Source organism: Ranitomeya imitator, chromosome 4 (assembly GCF_032444005.1).
Source record: "Ranitomeya imitator isolate aRanImi1 chromosome 4, aRanImi1.pri, whole genome shotgun sequence".
In the NCBI taxonomy this organism is placed as follows: Eukaryota; Metazoa; Chordata; class Amphibia; order Anura; family Dendrobatidae; genus Ranitomeya; species Ranitomeya imitator.
The window spans coordinates 313,239,548-313,264,920 of NC_091285.1; the positions used below are offsets into that span (position 1 = coordinate 313,239,548).

A 25,373-nucleotide genomic window follows, 5' to 3' on the forward strand; every position below is an offset into this window, starting at 1 on the left:
AATTTTGTCATACAAAGGGCCTGTTGAACATGAACTCATTGCGTCTATTTCTTTTATCCTCCCACCCATCCTTGTGGCTTTTTGGGGGTTTCCTCCGAATGAACCTCCTGTTCCGAAAGGGCTGTCTATAAGACTAGCAAGAGAGCCCCAGAAAAGATTTCTTTTTATCTCCTGCTTTGTGTAAAAATGTCATCTAGTGTCTGTCCAAACAGGAATTCTCCCTCGCAGGGAATGGAGCACAATTTTGATTTTGTTTGCGGGTCCCCTGGCCAGCACTTGAGCCATAGGACTCGCCTCGCTGCATTAGAAAAGGAAGCAGACCTAGCTGCTAGCCTGACCGAGTCTGCTGACGCATCTGCTAGAAATGCTGCTGCTCCTCTCATTACATGGACCTAATCTAGAATTGTTTCTCGAGACTTTTTCTTTCAGTTGTGACTCCAAGTGATCCAGCCATATCATCAAGGCTCTGGCTGTACATGTGGTGGCTATAGCTGGTTTTAACCCCAACGCGGCCCCCCCCCCAGCGGCCTCCCAGGAGCCTTTCAGTAATGCTTCTTCCTTTTTATCCATGGGGTCTTTCAATGTCCCCATGTCTTCAAAAGGCAGGGCAAATTTCTTGGGGCTTTTGCCATCGCCACATCCAGCTTTAGTGCTTTTCCCCAAAAAGAGCATACTGGGTCTTTAAAAGGGGTACTTTCTCTTTGGAGTTAGAAGGCCCTTTTTCTGGTCTCTTTCACTCCCTTTTAATTAGGACAACAAAACCAGAACACATGTTTTGAAGAGGAAAAAGGGGCTATTCACGCTAAATAGTAGTGAAAGACCCATAGCCTAGAGCAAAGGCAACCCACTCCATAATCATAATGAAAGCAAGGAGAAAGAGGGAGTATAACGGGTATATAAATTTATTAAATATACAAAGTGATAATACACACGACAGAAGTACAACCATAATATATTACATGGATAAAAAGTGCCTTAAGGATGGTAAAAAGGATCAGAAAAACACCGGTGTGCAGTGCCCAAGAAATGAACCAGTCTGAAGAAATCAGCTCATTAGTAACACATAGAAGCCGCAAGCAGCCGCCGAAATAATGAATGCAATGAGGTGACACAGTCACCAATAGTAAGCATACAGTCATGGCCAAAAGTATTAACACCCCTGCAATTCTGTCAGATAATACTCAGTTTCTTCCTGAAAATGATTGCAATCACAAATTCTTTGGTATTATTATCTTCATTTAATTTGTCTTAAATGAAAAAACACAAAAAGAATTGTCCTAAAGCCAAATTGGATATAATTCCACACCAAACATAAAAAAGGGGGTGGACAAAACTATTGGCACCTTTTGAAAAATCATGTGATGCTTCCCTAATTTGTGTAATTAACAGCACCTGTAACTTACCTGCGGCACCCAACAGGTGTTGGCAATAACTAAATCACACTTGCAGCCAGTTGACATGGATTAAAGTTGACTCAACCTCTGTCCTGTGTCCTTGTGTGTACCACATTGAGCATGGAGAAAAGAAAGAATACCAAAGAACTGTCTGAGGACTTGAGAAACCATATTGTGAGGAAGCATGAGCAATCTCAAGGCTACAAGGCCATCTCCAAAGACCTGAATGTTCATGTGTCTACCGTGCGCAGTGTCATCAAGAAGTTTAAAGCCAATGGCACTGTGGCTAACCTCCCTAGATGTGGATGGAAAAGAAAAATTGACAAGAGATTTCAACGCAAGATTGTGCGGATTTTAAATAAAGAACCTAGACTAACATCCAAACAAGTTCAAGCTGCCCTGCAGTCCGAGGGTACAACAGTGTCAACCCGTACTATCCGTCGGCGTCTGAATGAAAAGGGACTGTATGGTAGGAGACCCAGGAAGACCCCACTTCTTACCCCGAGACATAAAAAAGCCTGGCTGGAGTTTGCCAAAACTAACCTGAAAAAGCCTAAAACATTTTGGAAGAATGTTCTCTGGTCAGATGAGACAAAAGTAGAGCTTTTTGGGCAAAGGCATCAACATAGAGTTTACAGGAGAAAAAAGAGGCATTCAAAGAAAAGAGCACGGTCCCTACAGTCAAACATGGCGGAGGTTCCCTGAGGTTTTGGGGTTGCTTTGCTGCCTCTGGCACTGGACTGCTTGACCGTGTGCATGGCATAATGAAGTCTGAAGACTACCAACAAATTTTGCAGCATAATGTAGGGCCCAGTGTGAGAAAGCTGGGTCTCCCTCAGGGGTCATGGGTCTTCCAGCCGGACAATGACCCAAAACACACTTCAAAAAGCACTAGAAAATGGTTTGAGAGAAAGCACTGGAGACTTCTAAGGTGGCCAGCAATGAGTTCAGACCTGAATCCCATAAAACACCTGTGGAGAGATCTAAAAATGGCAGTTTGGAGAAGGCACCCTTCAAATATCAGGGACCTGGAGCAGTTTGCCAAAGAAGAATGGTCTAAAATTCCAGCAGAGCATTGTAAGAAACTCATTGATGGTTACTGGAAGCGGTTGGTCGCAGTTATTTTGGCTAAAGGTTGTGCAACCAAGTATTAGGCTGAGGGTGCCAATACTTTTGTCTGGCCCATTTTTGGAGTTTTGTGTGAAATGATCAATGTTTTGCTTTTTGCTTCATTCTCTTTTGAGTTTTTTCATTTAAGACAAATTAAATGAAGATAATAATACCAAAGAATTTGTGATTGCAATCATTTTCAGGAAGAAGCTGAGTATTATCTGACAGAATTCCAGGGGTGTTAATACTTTTGGCCATGACTGTATATAATGCGACGCTTACCGCCAGTAAAAAGGGCAGAGAAACACACCGGACTGGGACCAGGATCAGGACAGAAACCCCCGACGCGCGTTTCGCTCTTGTTGTTACCGCTTTCTCAAGGGGACCCTTTTAATTAGGGTCTGGATTTTTTCATTTACTGGGAATGCTCTCTGTTTTTTCTGCTCTAGACCACTAAACATTAAGTCTTGGACTGTTTTCTTGGGTCGTGAGTCTACTAGACCCATGGTTGTTCTGACAGCTTCAACAACGGTGTCTGTCTCCTCTATCGGGAAGCAGCTGCGACCCCTTCTGAGGATGATGAAGAGGAAAGGGAAGATGACGAATTGCTTGAGTCAGACAAGTCGCTCCCCTCCTCACTAGCACTTGATTCAGGGGACCTGTGCCCGGATCTACGTTTTTTTCCTTGCGCCCTTAAGGGTTATTAAGGTGTCTTCTAACTGGTTTTTGATTAGCGTGCTCAGGTCTAATGCAAATTTTGGAGTCTCTTCAAAAATTGTTTGCTCTATGCAGTTAGTACAGATCCTCTTTCCCACGTGGTGGGTAGCTCCTCTGTACAGAGCACACACGTCCTATGCTATCCTAGTCAGGAGGAGGACCAGGGTGCGGATGTGGAAGACGAGGTGGTGAATGATATAGTAACTTACCCAACCTGGCAGTAGGCAACGCAGTGCGAGGACAGTACACATGGGGAAGAAGGCTTGCGCTCGAAATGTTGCCTTTTAGGCTCGTGGAGACGGAAGCTTTCTGCAACCTGATGCCGGCAGCCATCCCAAGGTACTCGGTCCCCAGCCGCCACTATTTCTCCCGGTGTGCCGTACCGGCATTACACAAGCACGTGTCCCACAACAATACCCGTGCCCTCACCAATGCTGTTACAGGGAAAGTCCACCTAAGCACGGACAGGTGGCCAATTGCTTGTCGGCAGGGACGGTACATCTCACTGACGGCACACTGGGTTAACATAGTGGACGCCGAGACCCAGTTGGACCTTGGGATTTAACACGTCCCACCGACAGAGGATTGCGGGCCCTACGTCAATCAGGGTTGCCCCCACAGTCTACAGCTCTTGCACCTCCTTCACTTCATCCTCTATCTCTGGAATGAGCACATCAGTCACAAGTTGGAAGCACTGCAGCACTGTCTCAGCCAAGTGGCAACAGGCTGTGCTGAAGCTAATCTGCTTAGGTGACAAACCGCTCAATGATGAAGAGTTGTGGACAGCTCTGAAAGAGCAGTCGGTTTTGTCTGACACCGCTGAACCCACAGCCAGGAATGATCGTGTGTGACAATTGCCAGAACCTGGTGGCGGCTCTGAGGTGAGGTGAGGTCAGACACATACCATGCCTGGCCCATGAGCTTAACCTCGTCATTCGACGGTTTCTCAAAAGCTACCCAGAGCTGCCGGATCTGCTTGTGAAAGTACGCCGCCTGTGTGCCCATTTTAGAAAGTCAGCTACAGCTTCAGCCACCCTTGCCATGCTTCAGCAGCTTTAGCAGCTTCCGACTGGTGTGTGATGTCCCCACGTGTTGGAACCCTACACTGCATATGTTGGAAAGGATTTGTGAGCAGAAGACGGCAGTTGTTGACTAGCAGCATCAACAAGGCCTTCGTTATTCAGTTCAGGCTCCACACATAAGACCTCAGGAGTGGACATGGATGTCTGACATATGAACCATCCTACAAAACTTTGAGGACTCCACCAAGATGGTGAGCGGCGATGACGCTATAATTAGCATCACCATCCCGCTTCTCTACATTCTGAAAAGCTCTCTGCTCACAATGAAAGAGGATGCATTGGAGGCGGAGCACGAGGACAAGGAGCAAGGAACCATACAGGGTGATTACACACAGCCCAGCCTCATGTCGTCCCAACGAGGATTGGTTGACAATGAGGAAGAGGAGGAAGAACAGGAGCTACTTTCATGCGCTATAGACGGTACTACAAGCACAACTGTCATACCGTCTGTTCAGAGTGGAAGGCCTGAGGACAGGGAGGAGGAGAGGGACAGCATAGTCAGTCGTCCTGTTGGTGAGGACATGGAAGTCTTGCCTGTTAGCAGTCTGGCACGCATATCTGACTTTATGTTGCGGTACCTTTCCCGTGACCCTCATTTCTGGTTGGTGACACTTCTAGACCCACGCTACAAGGGGAACATTCAATCTCTTCTTCCAGATGCAGACAGGTGTACTAAAATGGTGCAGCACCAGAGGGCCCTTGTTGCGGAATTACTAAAAAAAATGTCCATCTGAGAACGCAGGTGGCAGACGTCATAGTTCATTGGACAACCAAGGAGTACAGGTGAGAGAGACAAATCCAATCCAGCAGAGGCAGGGGAACACTGGCAAAGTTCTGGGAGAGCTTTCTCACACCCTCCCATCCCCCTGGCTCAGAGGCGAGGGGTATGATCACAAGGAGTGCAATGTTTGGGAGGATGCTGAGGGAGTATCTTGATGACCGTACAAACGTCCTCCGTGATTCTTCTGTGCCTTTTTAATTATTGGGTATCCAAGCTGGACATGTGGCATGAACTGGCTCTCTATGCCTTGGAGGTCCTGGCCTGCTCTGCACCTAGCATTTTGTCAGAGCGGGTATTTAGTGCCGCTGGTGAAATTATAACTGATAAGGGCATCCGCCTGTCAACTGAAAATGCTGACAGGCTGACTCTTATAAAAATGAACAAGGGATGGATTGGGACAGACTTCTGTACACCACCAAATGATAACAGCGAAACATAACCTCCAATACAGCATCTTTTTTTGGGAGGTGTATTCCCATGCACCTCTTCACACCCACATATGGGTATACGCTACCTGATTTTGGCTATTTGGTGCTATCCTCCTCCTTCTCCTCATCATCCACCACTACTAGAACACCAGGGTGAACATGTTCCGTGATGTTACAGCCACTCTAGTCTTTCGCAAGGGTGGTTATGATGCCCATATTTTTTTTTATTTACGGGCATCATAACCACCCTTGCGAAAGACTACAGTGGCTGTAGCATGACGGAACATGTTCACCCTGGTGTTCTAGTGGTGGTGTCTGAAGAGATGTGGAGGCTGTCCTCCTATGATTCTATTCCAAATTTAAAGGAGCGGGTCTCCCATACTTGGAATGCCCATACACTAAGTGTATGGGCTGACAAACATTTCCCCCCGGGGGTACACTTTTTTTTTTTTATTTAAGTGTACCCCCCGGGGGTGAAATGTTTGTCAGCCCATACACTTTACACTTAAGGTACCTTCACACATAACGATATTGTTAACGATATCGTTGCTTTTTGTGACGTAGCAACGATATCGTTAATGAAATCGTTATGTGTGACAGCGACCAACGATCAGGCCCCTGCTGGGAGATCGTTGGTCGCTGAATAAAGTCCAGAACTTTATTTCGTCGCTGGACTCCCTGGAGACATCGCTGGATCGGCGTGTGTGACACCGATCCAGCGATGTCTTCACTGGTAACCAGGGTAAATATCGGGTAACTAAGCGCAGGGCCGCGCTTAGTAACCCGATGTTTACCCTGGTTACCATGCTAAAAGTAAAAAAAAACAAACACTACATACTTACCTAACGCTGTCTGTCCTCCAGCGCTGTGCTCTGCACTCCTCCTGTACTGGCTGTGAGCCGGAAAGCAGAGCGGTGACGTCACCGCTCTGCTTTCCGGCTCCCAGACAGTACAGGAGGAGAGCAGAGAAGCAGAGCACAGCGCTGGAGGACAGACGGCTGTAGGTAAGTATCTAGTGTTTGTTTTTTTTTACTTTTAGGATGGTAACCAGGGTAAACATCGGGTTACTAAGCGCGGCCCTGCGCTTAGTTACCCGATGTTTACCCTGGTTACCGGCATCGTTGGTCGCTGGAGAGCGGTCTGTGTGACAGCTTTCCAGCGACCAAACAGCGACGCTGCAGCGATCCGGATCGTTGTCGGTATCGCTGCAGCGTCGCTAAATGTGAAGGGGCCTTTAGTGTATGGGCATTCCAAGTATTGGAGACCCGCTCCTTTAAATTTGGAATAGAATCATAGGAGGACAGCCTTCACATCTCTTCAGACACCACCACTAGAAAACCAGGGTGAACATATTTCGTGATGCAACAGCCACTCTGTTTTTTGGCTAGGTTGTTTATGATGACCGTTAACCCCTTTCTGACATATGACGTACTATCCCGTCGAGGTGGGGTGGGTCCGTATGACCACCGACGGGACAGTACGTCATAGCGATCGGCCGCGCTCACGGGGAGATCACAGCCGGGCTCTCCAAACGCGACATGGCGTCCGATCTCAATTCCAGCTAATTCTGCGTTGAAAAAGTAAAACAGTGCTCCTTCCCTTCCGAGCTCTCCCGTGTGCCCAAACAGGGGTTTACCCCAACGTATGGGGTATCAGCGTACTCAGGACACATTGGACAACAACTTTTGGGGTCCAATTTCTCCTGTTACCCTTGGGAAAATACAAAACTGGGGGCTAAAATATAATTTTTGTGGAAAAAAAGATTTTTTATTTTCATGGCTCTGCATTATAAACTGTAGTGAAACACTTGGGGGTTCAAAGTTCTCACAACACATCTAGATAAGTTCCTTGGGGGGTCTAGTTTCCAATATGGGGTCACTTGTGGGGGGTTTCTACTGTTTAAGTACATTAGGGGCTCTGCAAACGCAATGTGACACCTACAGACCAATCCATCTAAGTCTGGATTCCAAATGATGCTCCTTCCCTTCCGAGCTCTGCCATGTGCTCAAACGGTGGTTTCCCCCACATATCGGGTATCAGCGTACTCAGGACAAATTGGACAACAATATTTAGGGTCCAATTTTTCCGGTTACCCTTGGAAAAATACAAAACTGGGGGCTAAAAAATTTTTGTGGAAAAAAAAATATTTTTTATTTGCACCGCTCTGCGTTATAAACTGTAGTGAAACACTTGGGGGTTCAAAGCTCTCACAACACATCTAGATGAGTTCCTTAGGGGGTCTACTTTCCAAAATGGTGTCACTTGTGGGGGGTTTCAATGTTTAGGCACATCAGTGGCTCTCCAAACGCAACATGGCGTCCCATCTCAATTCCTGTCAATTTTGCATTGAAAAGTCAAATGGCGCTCCTTCGCTTCTGAGCTCTGTCATGCGCCCAAACAGTGGTTTACCCCCACATATGGGGTATCGGTGTACTCAGGACAAATTGTACAACAACGTTTGGGGTCCATTTTCTCCTGTTACCCTTGGTAAAATAAAACAAATTGGAGCTGAAGTAAATTTTTTGTGAAAAAAAAGTTAAATGTTCATTTTTATTTAAACATTCCAAAAATTCCTGTGAAACACCTGAAGGGTTAATAAACTTCTTGAATGTGGTTTTGAGCTCCTTGAGGGGTACAGTTTTTAGAATGGTGTCACACTTGGGTATTTTCTATCGTATAGACCCCTCAAAATGACTTCAAATGAGATGTGGTCCCTAAAAAAAAATGATGTTGTAAAAATGAGAAATTGCTGGTCAACTTTTAACCCTTATAACTCCCTAAAAAAAAATTTGGTTCCAAAATTGTGCTGATTGTAAAGTAGACATGTGGGAAATGTTACTTATTAAGTATTTTGGGTGACATATCTCTGTGATTTAATTGCATAAAAATTCAAAGTTGGAAAATTGCAAAATTTTCACATTTTTCGCCAAATTCCCGTTTTTTTCACAAATAAACGCAGGTAATATCAATGAAATTTTACCACTACCATGAAGTACAATATGTCACGAGAAAACAATGTCAGAATCACTGGGATCCGTTGAAGCGTTCCTGAGTTATAACCTCATAAAGGGACAGTGGTCAGAATTGTAAAAATTGGCCCGGTCATTAACGTGCAAACCACCCTTGGGGGTAAAGGGGTTAAAAAAAAAAAGTTTAGAAAAAAAAATGTGTACACCCCAGGGGGAAATGTTGGTCAGCCCATACACTTAGTGTATGGGCATTACAAGTATAGGAGACACGCTCCTTTATAATAGTTACATTTTTTTTTATTAGGCCCTCCTCCACATCTCTTTCAAGGGGCATTGAAGTGCCTGCTAATTTTTTGCAGGCTTTACATTCACTGCATAGGCCCACTTCCTAATAATGGGAACATTGTTTTCAGGAGGCCCACCTCTACGTCTCTCCAAGGCTTATTGGGGTGCGTGTTAATTTGGTGCAGGGCAGGCAAACAGTATGGCAGTACCAAATGAATAATGTGAACTAGGTTTTCCTGTGGCCAACCAGTACGTCCTAATTTTTGGCAGCCCAGCCACTCACTGCATAGACAATAACAGTATAGGAGACCCACTGTATAATAATGACTTTTAAGAATATTAATGCCGCTTGATGCCACTATAAAAATAGGCTTTGTTACTTTAAGAGTCCCTCCTTCATAAATGAAACAAGATGTGTCTTATGATGTGTCACACACCACATGGCCAGCTAAGGTTGTTAAATGTTATAATGACATTTCCCAGTGAATGCATATGTATTGGTTGAAAGCAATGCTAAAGTTGAAAAACGCATAAAAAACGCTACGTGTAAACATAGCCCAAGCGGTGGAGGTACTTTTTTTTTTGGGGGGGGGGGGGGTTTAGGGGCTTTATTTTGCCTTACATAATAATGATTACCCTGAAAAGGATGTTCTTTAACATATTTCTCCGGAAAATACATGTTGGTTTCGTTTTTGTATGTTTTAGTGTGCGCCTGTAAAAGTGGCGTCACACTTTGACAACATTGGCCACAGCTATGACCTAGGAGTCTTCCCCATGATGTTCCCGTGTCATTTGAGCACTGTTCCCATCGATTTAAGACATTTTTAGACCCTAAAAGGACCCCCAGGGGAATTGCAGCAAAAATGCTCGGATTTCCCATAGACTTACATTGGGCTCGTTGCTCGGGTTCGAGTACCTGAGAATTCCAATTTGCTCGACCCGAGCAACGAGAACCTGAGCATTTTAGTGCTCACCAATCACTAATGATAACCTTTATCCTGCAGTGGGTGCACCAAATCCCACACAATTTTCCCACTCACTCCCAGGACAGGGGGCATTCAGGGGGTTCAATCAAGGTGTTCCTTTTCTTCATAAACTCTAAACCTGTGAGTGTACCCTGACACAGCTTATAGAGTTTAATTTGAGCCTCCCCTTGAAATGAATTAGCGACTCATCCACGCAGATGTCCCTTTGGGGCATGTACACTTCCGCAAACTTTTTGTTGAAGTGTTTGATGACCGGCCGAACTTTGAACAAACGGATAAAGTTGGGGTCATCTTGGGGAGGACATGGTGCATTATTGTTATAATGCAGGAATTTGTGGATGGCCTGAAAACGTGTCCAGGCCATGACCCTTCGGAAAATTGGAGTGTTGTATAAAATATCAACACTCCAATATTGCCTAAGTTCTGGCTTCTTCAGAATCCCCATGTGAAAGGCAAGGCTCCAAAACTGCATCATTTCAACTGCGTCTACAGGAGACCAGTTAGAAAACGATGAGCTGGGGTTTTGTGCCAAAAATTGATGGGCATACAAATGTTTGGCCCACCATGAGGTTAGCAAAATCTTCAGAGAAAAAGACTTTGAAAAAGTCTAGTTCTGTGAGGTCGGTGGTGTCAAACTTGATTCCTGATTCTGCCACAAAATCATGAATCAGTGGCTCAAATTTGTCAGGGGGCGAGATCCATATGGGGTTCGTAATGGGGTGTTGCTGGCTCATCTTCTGGAATAGGGGGCGCTGCTTCATCTTCTGTCCTGGGATGTGTGTGGTGTAGCACCTCAGGAGGAAGATGAGGAGGAGGAAGAGGATAGGGAATCTGAAAAATAAAGAAATGTGGGATCCCCTCCCTCGCTATCAGTGTTGGAGGCAAGGAAATAATATGCCTCCTCCACTGAGTAGCACTTTTGGGACAAAAGTGACGAGTGTGTCAGTACTTTAAGTGTGTGTGTGTGTGTGTGTGTGTGTGTGTGTGTGTGAGAGAGAGTGTGAGAGTGCTTGGTGTAAACTTATTTACTTTATTTCTCAATATTAAAAATTAATTAAAAAAATGCACGTTCAAAAGACAGAACATATATGGTAGTACTGCACACTCAAAAGCCTGTAAGGCCAAATTCAACAAGATTGCTTCCCTCACTTGGGTGCTCGTATTCGTGGCCAGAAAATGAAACCAACTATGGCAACTTTCATTTGAAACCAACTCCCACAGAGGGCAACTTAATTCTGTGTACAGTCCCAATAGGCACAACAATAAAGAGCTAATCCTGCATAGGATGCTTATGGAATCAATCATCAGTCATTATAAGCTTAATACAATAAATGGTCAGGAACAACCCTGCATAAAGTGCTCTTAGTAAGATTTCTCCAGTGGACATTTCAGTTGGTGCCTATAAGAGCATTTGCATACTTTAACATACAGATGGTTAATCTCCCATAGTGAAAACTATCAAAAGCCCTTAATTTTCCAGTGGACAGGCTGCAACATTCATCAAAGAATTCCTTCAGGAATCATCTGGTCATCGGAAGCACATAAATATTCATACAATTGGCAAAGCAATAAATCAAGGGGAGGGCTTATAGGACATTCAAATCATAGTATATTACTCTGCCCATACTTTCATCATTCTTATGCCAATTTTATACCCTTTTGAAAACTCTTTTTGTTAGGGTATGTGCACACGATACGGATTTTGCTGTGGATTCGCAGCGTTTCTGCAGCTGCGGGTCCGCAGCAGTTTCCCATGCGTTTCCAGTTCAATGTAAACCTATGGGAAACAAAAAACGCTATGCACATGCTGCGGAAAAAAACGTGCGGAAACGCAACGGTTAACATTCCGCAGCATGTCACTTCTTTCTGCGGATTCCGCAGCGGTTTTACAACTGCTCCAAAAGAAATCCGCAGTTGTAAAACCGCAGTAAAAACCGCAGTAAATCTGCAACGGTTTTCCACTGCGGATTTATCAAGCCTGCTGAAATCCGCTGCAGAAAAATCCGCAGTGGACCCAGAATACGTGTGCACATACCCTCATGCTACAGAGTCATTGCGACAGTTAACGAGCAAGGAACAGTCTCATCCGATATAGTAATCAATTGTGGACTTCATTCTCCCAGTACCTCCCTTCTCCAGATGCATTTCGTCATTACCTCATCAGGGGAGTGACCAGAAGCACCGAGCCTAGGTTGGGACATCAGTGTTTTAGGCAATCTGATTGGCTGAAACATTGAGAAATACTGCGATTGGCTGTTCAGAATTGAACAGCCAATCACAGCGATTGTGGCTGCGAAATGGCGGCGACAACCCCCTAGGGTTTCTGCACCATGCACCCAGAGGTAAGATGGTGCCGGAATTTTAATGCAATCAACGACTTTGGTCGCAGTGTCGCATTAAAAAAAATGACGTAATATTCCGTCCATGGTCAAATAGGCCCAGGTTACATGAACGGAATATTACGTCCGATGTCAGAAAGGGGTTAAACCTTCTAAAATGTGAATAAAATTAAACAACATTTTACAAATGATGCTGATGTAAAGCAGAGGGAAATGTTATTCAATGTTTGTGTGCGATATGACTTTCTGGATTAAAGGAATAATCATTCCAAGTTTGAAAATTGCAAATTGTTTGAAATTTTTGTAAACATTTCTGATTTTTTTTTATAAATAACGCAGAAAATATCAACATATAATTATCATTATCATAAATTACAATGTGTTACAAAAAAAAGTCTCAGAATCAGTGTGATACGTGTAAGTATTCCAGAGTTATTACCACAAAGTGACACTGGTCAGATTTTAAAAATTTTGCCCCATCTCTAAGGGGTTAAGAAAGATCAGGCTATCATAGGAGTCAGGTAGAGGACTGTATAGTTCAGTAAAAAGTTATCAGGATACCTTGCACAATTTACCACTGTTTCTATAAATGGAATAATCATTCTTTTGTTAAGTTCGCTAGAGTATATTTGAAGCAAAGTTTAGATAGTTAAGGGGGGGAGGGATAGTTATTAGAAGATGTTTTACTATATGATATAAAATAAATAAGTAAAATAAGGTCAATATTTAACTGATTTTCTCCCTAACATGGAACAGCTCATATCTCTGTATTTTATGTACTGAATCTTTGACTTATCTAATATATAAAGGTGTGTGTGTGTGTGTGTGTGTGTGTGTGTGTGTGTGTGTGTGTGTGTGTGTGTGTGTGTGCGCAAGTGTGTGCGTGTGCGTGTGTCCGGGATTGGCATCTGCACCGTCGCAACTACAGCCACAAAATGTTGCACAGTCACACGTCTGGACCCCTAGAGCGTCATAGGCTATATTGTGAGGCAACATTTTAACCCCACACGTTCCAATTTACCAAACAATTTTGCCCCTATCTACATAATGGGGAAAAAGTGAAAAGTGTTGGAGGCAAATTGACAGCTGCCAGATGAGAACAAGGAGGACTTAAAGAATGAGAGTGATGGTGCCAAAGAGTATATACCGTACAGTTGCTAAGGTGGGGTCCCGGCATGGGACACTCACCACACACAGGGATATGAACACACACAAAATGTGTCACACACTACCACGTGCTTGATCACATATACCACCCTCATTACACATTTCACCACACATACACCAACCTCGCCACGTAAAAGTCGAAACACAAAAGTCACCGCTCAAAACTCGTCACGTGCAAAATTCGCCACATGCAAAACTCGGCTCACGCAAAACTAGCCACACGTGGAAAACTCACCTCATGGAAAACTCGCCACACGCAAAACTTGAACACGTGGAAAAATTGCCAAATGCACAAAAGTTGCAACACATGCAAAAGTTGCCTCACACACAACTTGCACATACTCAAAACACACCACACATAAAACTCGCCATGCGCAAAACTTGCTGCACACAATTTTGCTACACTAACCTGTCACATGCAACTCGACACAAAGATGCTACACGCATGTCGCCACACAAAACTCATCTCACAAAAGTTGCTACATGCATGTCGCCACACGCAATTCAACACACACAACTTGACACATGAAACTCGCCCTAAAACACAAAAAAAATCTGGTATTATCCTTCAAAAATAAAAATCTGATTAATAAGCAGACAAACTACAAGAGCAACAAATGTACCATATAGGAAATACGGCAGCTGTCAGTCACATGACCTGTCTATTATGTGTATGTGAGCTAATATATTCTGCCAGGGGGGAGGGCTTCCTGTTGGCTGGGGATTTATCAGGTTGCCAATTTAGCTTATAAATACTGAGGTAAAAATACCGACCAAATAACGTGTGAACGAGGTCTAATACAGGAGGAGATGACACACATTCTATATACAGGAGGAGATGACACATAGGTATATACTATATACAGGGGAGATGACACACACATATATACTATATACAGGGGAGATGACAGGTATATACTATATACAGGAGGAGATGACATACAGGTACATACTATATACAGGGGAAATGACACAGGTATATACTATATACAGGAGGAGATGACTTACAGGTATATACTATATACAGGAGGAGGTGACATACATGGAGTGAGGAGGAAAATGAGAGGTGTGAAGGAGAAAATTAGAGATGTGAGGGGGAAAATGAAAGATGTGAGGGGGAAAATGAGAGGCGTGATGGGAAAATAAGAGAAGTGAGGTGCTATAACTAACCACAGATATTTACTATGCCCAGGCAACGCCGGGCTCTTCAGCTAGTTAAAAATATAAAAAAGGAACATTCAATTTAAAAGTTATGAAAAATACATTCAGGTTTGATTTTTCAAAGGGCAAAGTTGACCTACCGTAAACTCAAGTATAAGGCGAGAATTTCAGCCCATTTTTTAGTCTGAAATTTCCCCTCTCGGCTTATACTCGAGTCATACCCAGGGGTCGGCAGGGGAGGGGGAGCAGCAGCTGTCTAATAATATCACCTGCTCCTGGCGCGGTACCTGCACGTCCCTGGTTCTCCGGGTGCCGGCAGCTTCTTCCTGTAGTGAGTAGTCACATGGTTCCGCTCATTACAGTAATAAATATGGATCTGGCTCCACTCCCATAAGGGTGGAGCTGCATATTCATTACTGTAATGTGCGGTACCATGTGACCGCTCAATACAGAAAGAAGCTGCCGGCGCCAGAGAACCTGGGACTGCACCGCACCAGCAGCAGGTGAGTATAATGCAGTGCGCGATATTCACCTGTTCCCCGGTCCACCGACTGCCGCCGCTGCGTCTTCCCCGTCCTCTGCAGTGATGCTCAGGTCAGAGAGCGCGGTGACGCGATTAGTGTGCACACCGCCCCCTGCCTGAACGTCAGTGCAGAGGACGGGGAAGAAACAGCGGCGGCCGTCGGTGGAACGCGGATCGGTGAATATAGCAAGTGCCGGGCGCCTGAGAGGTGACTGTCATTATTATTATTATTTTTTTTTTTTAATCGCAGCAGCAGCATATGGGGCGCAAATGTCGGTATGGAGCATCTTAAGGGGCCATGTGCAGCGTTATATGGGGCAAATATGTCTATGGAGCATCTTATGGGGCCGGCCATGTGCAGCATTATATGGGGCAAATATCTGTATGGGGCTATGTGCAGCATTATATGGGGCAAATATCTCTATGGAGCATCTTATGGGGCCATGTGCGGCATTATATGGGGCAAATATCTCTATTGGACATCTTATGGGGCCCATCATAAACTGTATGGAGCATTATATGGGGCTCCTGATTCAATATGGATATTCAAAAACACTTAACCTACTGATGACTCAATTAATTTTACTTTTATTGGTATCTATTTTTATTTTTAAACTTTACCAGTAGCTGATGCATTTTCAACCCTAGGCTTATACTCGAGTCATTAAGTTTTCCCAGTTTTTTGTGGCAAAATTAGGGGTCTCGGCTTATACTCGGGTCGGCTTATACTTGAGTATATACGGTAATTTCCTTTCATTTCTATTATCTTCAATTGTATTGAACATATCTGTGAAATAACTTGATACAAATGCACACAAAACCTTTGAAAATATCATCAACATTAAAAGTGGATTTCCAGTTTAAGAAAACTCAAAATCTTTAATACATGTAAAATAAAGTACTCACCCTCCCTAGGTCCAGCCCTGGCTCAAGTCGGTGTTTTGGCTGTAGTTGTGACGTTATAAAAATAGCGCACATCACTATTGCAGCATAACACTGAGCTCAGCAGTTCTGTTGATGTAGTCTACACTAAGCACTGAGCTCAGTGATTGGCTGGAAGAGGAGAGCTGCACTGTAATAGCATTTCATACAACGCACTGGATCTATGCCAGGCATCGGGAATTGATACTTGGTGTAAATCCAGAGCAATGTATGTAACAAATGCTGCTCACACGATCATCTTTATCACTACTCCAATGCTGCAGCTCTCCTGTGTAATGACACGACAGTGTTGTGAGAGGAGAGCTGCAGTGGGAAGCATTGATGAAGATGACTCTGTGAGCCGTATTTGTCTCATACACCCCTGTGGATTTATGCCAGTTATAGGTGCATTATTCCAGATGCCTGGGCTAGATACAGCAGCTCTCCTCCTCTCACCATTGCTTGTAATGACAGCAAGTGACAGGAGTGAAGAGATCTCAGTGTGAGGAGGTTATACTCATCAGTCTCAACAGACAAAAGTGAAAAAAAAACACAGTTCTGATCTCTGGAGGCATTTATAAAAGCGCACCCTGTGTAAATTTGTGGATCTAGTTTCAGTGTCAGATCGTGCACTGCTCATCTGAGGAGGTTGTGCATAGCAGGCACAACACAGGAGAGGGCATGCGAATACACTAGAGACGGGTGCAGCTCCAAGCGCTGGTTCCTAGAGTATACTGCCGAAACCTGGAATGACTTGTATAACACGTTTCTTCCTCAGATACATCTGGGGAAAAAAATTGGATCAACTCCAAAGCGCAATAAAATAAAAACTCTTCATCTGTTTGACTTTGGATATCCCTCATTACTGGCAGCGCCTGGAATAACCCACAAGTTTTTTTGTTTCTTAAGCTTTCTTATCATTGGACAAGTAAAAGTCCCTGAGAAGAATCTGTTAACACCCCCTTGGTTGAAAGGGAAATGAGCATTTCAAATGGCCCAAAATTTAGAAGCCACATCTCTGCATTAGAAAAGAGAAATAAAATAAAATCACATTTTATTCAGCTTTAATTCAATCATAAAAGGTAGGCAATTTAACATGACAAAAATGCTGAAATGTCCTTTTTAAAGGGAACCTGTCAGTTCAGATAATCCTAATAACCTGCAGATGTAGAGTTAATCAGCAGATTAGTAGCATTAGAAAAGTGTCTAGCCGTCATACTGAAATGCAGCTCCCATAAGCAGTCGCAGTCATACAGGAATGCCGATGCAGCTACAGTCACTGCCCACAGCACCATCATGGCTATAAGCATGCTCTGGCACCTTGACTGACAGCAGGCTTTGCACTGACGGACCAACAGCCAGCGCAACAGTCCATTAGTACAGAGACAGATGTCAAAGTATAGTGATCGGTGACTGTAGCCATGGTGGCACAAACCCCTGACTGCAAGCCAGCGGCTCCTGGGAAGAAAAAAGTTTTTCCTGGCAGCCACATTTTCAGCCAGGCAGTTGGGCACCTTTTAACAATATAAATCTAAAGATTAACCCTACATTTGCAGGTTATTAGTGGTATTTGACGTAACATGTACCCATTAACTATGCAATAGAAAAAACATCCAGCTACAATAAATCTTAAACAGCTTTAGGACCTTTTTCTCTTATCTTCTCAAGACCTTAAATTACCAATGTGAACATAAGATGAATAACACAAACAAAGGTATTTTACAGTAGAGTTAAAAGAACTTGCCTATAGCTTGAGGGCTCTGGTTGTACCCTCAGGTATCTACACATTGCCTCCTCTTTATTGAAGTTGGAATTTCCAGTATTTAGATTTCCAGAAAATGAAAGAATGCTAAAAATCTGAAAAGAGAAAAAGTTCTGATGGAACATCAACACTCAACACACACAAAAAACCTGATCATAAGGCAAAGCAGTTAATAATTTGTCTTAGGGATCAGAACATATTTTTTGGCCAGGGCTAAATAATGTTAGAATTTTAAAGTTCAGTTTCTAACATGTATTTATTTTTATAAGTAAAGCTATAAAGCATTTTTAATTAGAAAAAAGTTTTCTTAGGATATCATATTTTTAGACCTTTACTTTTTTTACACTTTCATTTAGATAATGGGATTCAACTTTAGTAATATTTTTGTAGCCAATTTTCCCCTAATGTGTCTATCCATAGTTAGAGGACCGTTTTTGGAAAGAACAAACCCAACCCTATGCCTTGATCATACAAACACGTTATTATGGACCTGCAGTGACTGATAGGGATGACACATGATTTAAAAAGGAATACGGGGTAATAAGAAAATAAAACTAGCACCAGGCAAGTACTAATGTACATTTGAACTTCAAAACATAGAAACCAGTTGATAGAATATGATATACCTGTCACAAATTACCCCAACATACCATCTGATATTTGCGCATATACTGTACTGTCTTACACCATAAAGTATACAGGATAACATGTTAATTTAATTACATAAAGCCATTAATTTCCACAGAGCAGTACAGTTATCATCACGTTCCCCATTGCGGATCACAATTTCATTTCGCTATCAGAATGTCTTTGGAATACTTGTTATATGTGAATGGTATGATATATAGTGGAACTGGCTACAGAACATCACACATCATTTGCAGGGTAGGTGACAGGTATAATATGCAATGTCATCCAGCTACATGCTGGATTCTGTATAAGGGTATGTTTCCACGTTCAGGAAACGCTGCATGTTTGACGCTGCATAGAGCCGCGGCGTCAAACACGCAGCGTCCAGATGTTACAGCATAGTGGAGTGGAATTAATGAAATCCCGTCTCCACTATGCATTAAAAGATGCATGTGGCATACCCGCGGAAACGGACATGTGGCGCGTCTTTTAAGAACGCAGCATGTCCTTACAATGCTCAAACAACGCAAGGACAACGCAGGTGACCTGCCAGTGACCTCAGATGCAGATTTGGTCAGGATTTTACCTGAGTAAAATCCTGATGCCATCCTGAACGTGGACACATACCCTTAGGGTATGTTTCCACAGTCAGGATTGGCTCAGTATTTGCTCAGGATTTGATGCAGGTAAAATCTGCATCTGAGGTCACTGGCAGGTCACCTGCGCTTTTGATGCATTTTTTCTGCATGCGTTTTTTCATGACATGCTTTTTTTGTCACTTGAAATAAAGCTTATAGAAAGTTGGCTTCTGGGAAGGAAAAAAAAAAAGTGATTTCCTGTTTGCAGATAGGGTATGTGAACACAGTCAGTAAATGCCGCGGAATGGACGCTGTGTACATCTGCAGTGTCCAACCCGCAGCGTCCAGATGTTACAGCATAGTGGATGCGATTTCAAGAAATCCCATGTCCACTATGCGTTCAAAGAAGCAGGCAGTAGACCTGCGTAAACAGACATTTGGCGCATCTTTCCAGACCGCAGCATGTCTATTTATGATATGGAGACGCTCAGTCCCCGCAGCGTAAATTTCCCATAGACTATCATTAGATGTGGTAAAACATGCGTAATAATTGCGGGAAAGCAGCTTACTAAGCATGCGTACTAATTTACATATGTTGAACCTGGATTCACATCCGGACGTACGTGACGCGCCGGCATCACACTTGCGAGCGTGATATGAGAAATTTATGCTAGTGTCTCACATCAACACCTGGAACTGCCTGAACTGAACTGTTTTCCACATCACACTTGCAAGTGCGACACCGGCCACACAGGAATATGTAATGTCCTTTGCTTTTTTTTTTCAGCCTTTACTGGCTATTACAATAGGGGACCCCCCCCCCCCAAAAAAAAAAAAAAATGACGTGGGGTCCCCCATAATTAATAATCAGCAATGGCTAGGCAGACAGCTGCGAGCGGATAGTAATAGCCTAGGAAGGGACCATGGATTTTGCCCCCCCCCCGGCATTAAACACCAGCTCTCAGCCGCCCCAGAATATATGCTATAAGATAAGATGTGCCAATTCTGGCACTTAGCCTCGCTCTTCCCACTTGCGCTATAGGGGTGGCAAGTGAGGTAATAGTTTGGGGATTAATATCACCTTTGTAATGTAAGGTGACATCAAGCCCATTAGTGATGGAGAGGCGTCAATAAGACACCTAACCATTACAAATCCTATAGTTGTTACAGGTTAAATAAACACACAGCCAGAATAAAGTATTTTAATGAAATAAAACACCAGAGTTTTCCCATATTTATTGTACTGCTAATTCAACATACAGTGGGGCAAAAAAGTATTTAGTCAGTCAGCAAAAGTGCAAGTTCCATCACTTAAAAAGATGAGAGGCGTCTGTAATTTACATCATAGGTAGACCTCAACTATGGGAGACAAACTGAGAAAAAAAATCCAGAAAATCACATTGTCTGTTTTTTTAACATTTTATTTGCATATTATGGTGGAAAATAAGTATTTGGTCAGAAACAAACAATCAAGATTTCTGGCTCTCACAGACCTGTAACTTCTTCTTTAAGAGTCTCCTCTTTCCTCCACTCATTACCTGTAGTAATGGCACCTGTTTAAACTTGTTATCAGTATAAAAAGACACCTGTGCACACCCTCAAACAGTCTGACTCCAAACTCCACTATGGTGAAGACCAGAGCTGTCAAAGGACACCAGAAACAAAATTGTAGCCCTGTACCAGGCTGGGAAGACTGAATCTGCAATAGCCAACCAGCTTGGAGTGAAGAAATCAACAGTGGGAGCAATAATTAGAAAATGGAAGACATACAAGACCACTGATAATCTCCCTCGATCTGGGGCTCCACGCAAAATCCCACCCCGTGGGGTCAGAATGATCACAAGAACGGTGAGCAAAAATCCCAGAACCACGCGGGGGGACCTAGTGAATGAACTGCAGAGATCTGGGACCAATGTAACAAGGCCTACCATAAGTAACACACTACGCCACCATGGACTCAGATCCTGCAGTGCCAGACGTGTCCCACTGCTTAAGCCAGTACATGTCCGGGCCTGTCTGAAGTTTTCTAGAGAGCATTTGGATGATCCAGAGGAGTTTTGGGAGAATGTCCTATGGTCTGATGAAACCAAACTGGAACTGTTTGGTAGAAACACAACTTGTCGTGTTTGGAGGAAAAAGAATACTGAGTTGCATCCATCAAACACCATACCTACTGTAAAGCATGGTGGTGGAAACATCATGCTTTGGGGCTGTTTCTCTGCAAAGGGGCCAGGACGACTGATCCGGGTACATGAAAGAATGAATGGGGCCATGTATCGTGAGATTTTGAGTGCAAACCTCCTTCCATCAGCAAGGGCATTGAAGATGAAACGTGGCTGGGTCTTTCAACATGGCAATGATCCAAAGCACACCGCCAGGGCAACGAAGGAGTGGCTTCGTAAGAAGCATTTCAAGGTCCTGGAGTGGCCTAGCCAGTCTCCAGATCTCAACCCTATAGAAAACCTTTGGAGGGAGTTGAAAGTCCGTGTTGCCAAGCGAAAAGCCAAAAACATCACTGCTCTAGAGGAGATCTGCATGGAGGAATGGGCCAACATACCAACAACAGTGTGTGGCAACCTTGTGAAGACTTACAGAAAACGTTTGTAATATATCCTTTGTTGGCAATGACAGAGGTCAAAGTATTGAGATTAAATTTTGTTTCTGACCAAATACTTATTTTCCACCATAATATGCAAATAAAATGATAAAAAAAACAGACAATGTGATTTTCTGGATTTTTTTTTCTCAGTTTGTCTCCCATAGTTGAGGTCTACCTATGATGTAAATTACAGACGCCTCTCATCTTTTTAAGTGGTGGAACTTGCACTATTGCTGACTGACTAAATACTTTTTTGCCCCACTGTATCCATCGATCTCCTCCACAAAAAAAATAAACCAACACAAATACTCCCTGTTCCGACGAAGTCCTTAATAACGAGTGTCCCACAACGACTCCAGCTCTGCTACATCTGGATGCCTGACATCCAGATGTAGCAAAGCTTGTAGATGACCACCAGAAATAACTCTCCGGCGGTCACCTGCACTGCAGTTTTATCACAATCAGCCTAGTGACCGGAGATAACCCGGCGGTCAAGTGCACAGCAGTTCTTGCAGTGAGCTCAGTCATCGCGAGAACTGCAGTGGACGCGGACTTCCGGAGGTCACAAGGTAAGAGATTATTTACATTAGTTTGCATGCTAGTAAGCTGCATTTACACAGTTATTACGCATGTGACTAATAATTAGATGCGGTTTTACCGCATCTAATGTTAGTCTATGGGAAATTTACTCTGCGGGACTGAGCATCTCCGCATCGTAAATAGACATGCTGCGGTCTATAAAGACGCGCCACATGTCCGGATACGCAGGTCTGCTGCTTGCATCTCCGAACGAATAGTGGAGATGGGATTTCATTAAATCCCCTCCACTATGCTGTAACATCTGGACACTGTGGGTTTGACGCTATGGATGTACGCAAATCGGGGTATATGAGGTATCTAGATAGAGGTAGCACCTTTGGTGGAGTGCTTGCCGTGTCCTTTCTGTACAGCTCTTCCATCTTCGGTCCTCATCTGATGCTCAACTCTCACCTGTACCTCCAAGTAGCTGTTAGCATGCGGCAGTGTGTACACCCCGGAACACCGCCTCGGCAGGTGGGCCAAACCAGGTCAGAGTAGCTGTTGGGTTTCCTTGCGACCTACGGTGATTTTCAAGGGTTTGCCTACCCTTGCATGTAAAGACTGGATATGGCAGACTGTGCGGAAGAAACCAAAGATTCAACGGACATGCAAACGATTTCCAGCACAGCGTTGTGGAGCACTGAGAGGGCGCAGCGAGGCACATATAGGACACTGCTGGCCATCCACTGCACCCTGACCTATCTCCAGTTGTCTCGCCTAGTTCTTGCCACTGGGGCTCAATAGGTACGGGCGAGAGAGTGAGGCTGACGACTGCGCAACTCTCCCTCACTTTAATCCAAGTCAAGCGCAAGTCATGACTTCAACCACTGCATATCTAAAATCTTGTGGCGATGGGAGAGTGGCAAAGCAGCAGGTGTGGAGTTACTGGAAGCTGGAGTCACGAACCTGCTCGCAGGCGGCTCAGGCCATATGGTCGCTCCACACTGGACCGAAGCAGTAGTTGAGTTCGGCAGCCTCCTGGGTGTCTGAGCAGTCCTGTTCAAACTTGACTCACTTATTTCAGCAATCCCACAGGCAGACAAGCTCATTATACTTGGAGACTTTAATGCAAGAGTGGGAACAGACCATCAAAACTGGGAAGGAGTCAGTAGGAGACACGACACTGGCAAGTGTAACAGTAATGGCCTGCTGCTCCTCAAGATGTGTGCCACACATGACGTTGTCATCACCAACACTTTATTCCGCTTACCCACACGCAAAAAAACATCATGGATGTACCCACGCTCGAGGCATTGGCATCTCATTGATTAGATCATTGCCAAGAAAAGGGATGAGATGGACTTTAGAGTGACGAGGGCCATGTGCGGTGCACACGGCTGGACTGACCATTGTGTCTAAGCGCAGGCTCCGCATCCTGCCTGCGAGGAGACCCCAAGGGCAGAAAACGACAGGCTGAATATCTATAAGCTGTAAAATAAAAGAATTGCAAGGGAATTTGCCAATGACCTTGATGGCAGACTGTTAAATATACTGCAGGCAGAGGAGATCGGCGTTGAGGAACAGTGGACAATTCTGAGAGATGATGTTTATAATACTGCTCTGTAGCATCTCGGATCAGCAGCCAGAAATAATCAAGACTGGTTCGATGAAAACGACGAGGAAATAAAGGCACTCCTAGAAGAGAAACATCAGCGGTACAAGGTGTATCACAATGACCCCGCGTTGTTAGCTAAGAAAGGTGCCTTTACCAACATAAAAAGAAAGGTACAAATCAAGCTACGCGAGATGCAGGATATCTGGTTTAGCAAGAAGGCCGACGAAATTCAGGGCTATGCAGATACTCATGAACAGAAACGCTTCTATGATGCGCTCAAAGCTGAATATGGACCTCGGTCATCAAGCTCTTCATCTATGCTTAACGCAGATGGTACTAAGCTGCTGACAGAAAAGAAACAAATTCTGGAACGGTGGGCTGAGCACTTTAATAATATTCTTAATCGCCCTGCCAATATCAATGATGAGGCTTATTGCTCTCCTGCCCCAGGTAGAAATCAACAAGGAGCTTGATGCTCTTCCAAGTGGAGATGAAGTCAGGAAAGCAGTAAAACAACTTTCTTGTGGAAAAGCACCCAGAAATGATGCTATACCTGCTGAGGTATATACAGTTGTGGCCAAAAGTATTGACACCCCTGTAATTCTGTCAGATAATACTCAGTTTCTTCCTGAAAATGATTGCAAACACAAATTCTTTGGTATTATTATCTTCATTTAATTTGTCTTAATTGAAAAAACACAAAAAGAATTGTCCTAAAGCTGTGATAGAAATATTTATATCATGTAGATCTCACTTGCATGTATACTCCTCTATAATCATATATAGTCATATAAACGCAAATATATCTATATACACTATAATCAATTGCTTAAAATGGCTGACATAAACTAATATAAGCCAGACAGACTGTTCGGTGTTTTCCACCCAAAAAGCAGAAGAACTCCAGATGTATTAAGTGCTGATGAGTTGTCTCAACTTTGTCCCAGATGCAGAGAACTTCATTTTAGTTGCATAATCAGCAGTCATATGTGCATTAATCACAATATTCCATATATATCAGATAACCAATAACTGAATTGTATGTTAATTAACTAACCGCCCCAACCACACCTTTCTATATGCTATTATAAAAACTATGTATCAGGAAATAAATGGCCAGTCTTTGATTGAATGTCAAGCTGTCACCACGTGTCAGACTCATTCTTTAAGGGCTCAGAAATAATAATTGGGAGCGGCCGCAGCACACACGGGTAGATTTATCCAACCCAAATTCCATAACAAGTGGCGCCCCCGCGAGGCCGGACGAAGATATCACATTAGGGGATCCGGCTGACCGCACAGACGAGGGTGCGGGCCACGGCCTTGGCCCACGGGACGGAGACTGCAGCTCCATCAGAGTAAGGTAAGAAAATTCTATCATCTTACCTGAATGTCCCCTGTGCCCAGTCCGGGTCTGTGCATTTAGCCGGTCAGGTGTGGTCACCACCGCATTCCCAGGTAGTGTAAAAAGTCCGAGCCTGAACCTAAACCCTGGGATATAAGTCAAGGTGTCTGCTGTGTGCCGTGTATATGTTCTGTGTTTGTGTAACATCCGGGAGAAGCAAGGAACAGTGACTGTTTGTGGTTGCTGGGTAACAGACCGCAGGAGGTCAAATCGCTCGATAAGTTATTGCAGGATTCCCGTGCATAGGAGGGACAGTTAGTCCCGGGGCAGCTGGTCCCAGGCTCCAGGCACGGGTAGTGATAACTTAGAGGGCTACTGCAGATTCCCGTAGTGCCGACTATCTAGTTAGATAGGTTGGATCGGGGTGGTAGAAATCCCACCTGTTGTGTTTCTCACTCAGGC

The 25,373-nt window shown here is 44.0% G+C and overlaps 1 protein-coding gene across 1 annotated transcript in view; it reads right to left on the minus strand.

Annotated features, from left to right (window-relative positions):
• Positions 1–25,373, minus strand: part of ASZ1 (ankyrin repeat, SAM and basic leucine zipper domain containing 1) — a 276,440-nt gene that overhangs the window by 76,722 nt on the left and 174,345 nt on the right. Inside the window, exon 7 of the mRNA XM_069762334.1 lies at positions 17,608–17,720. Within this exon, the coding sequence (XP_069618435.1) occupies positions 17,608–17,720 (113 nt within the window). The remainder of the gene's footprint in view (positions 1–17,607; positions 17,721–25,373) is intronic.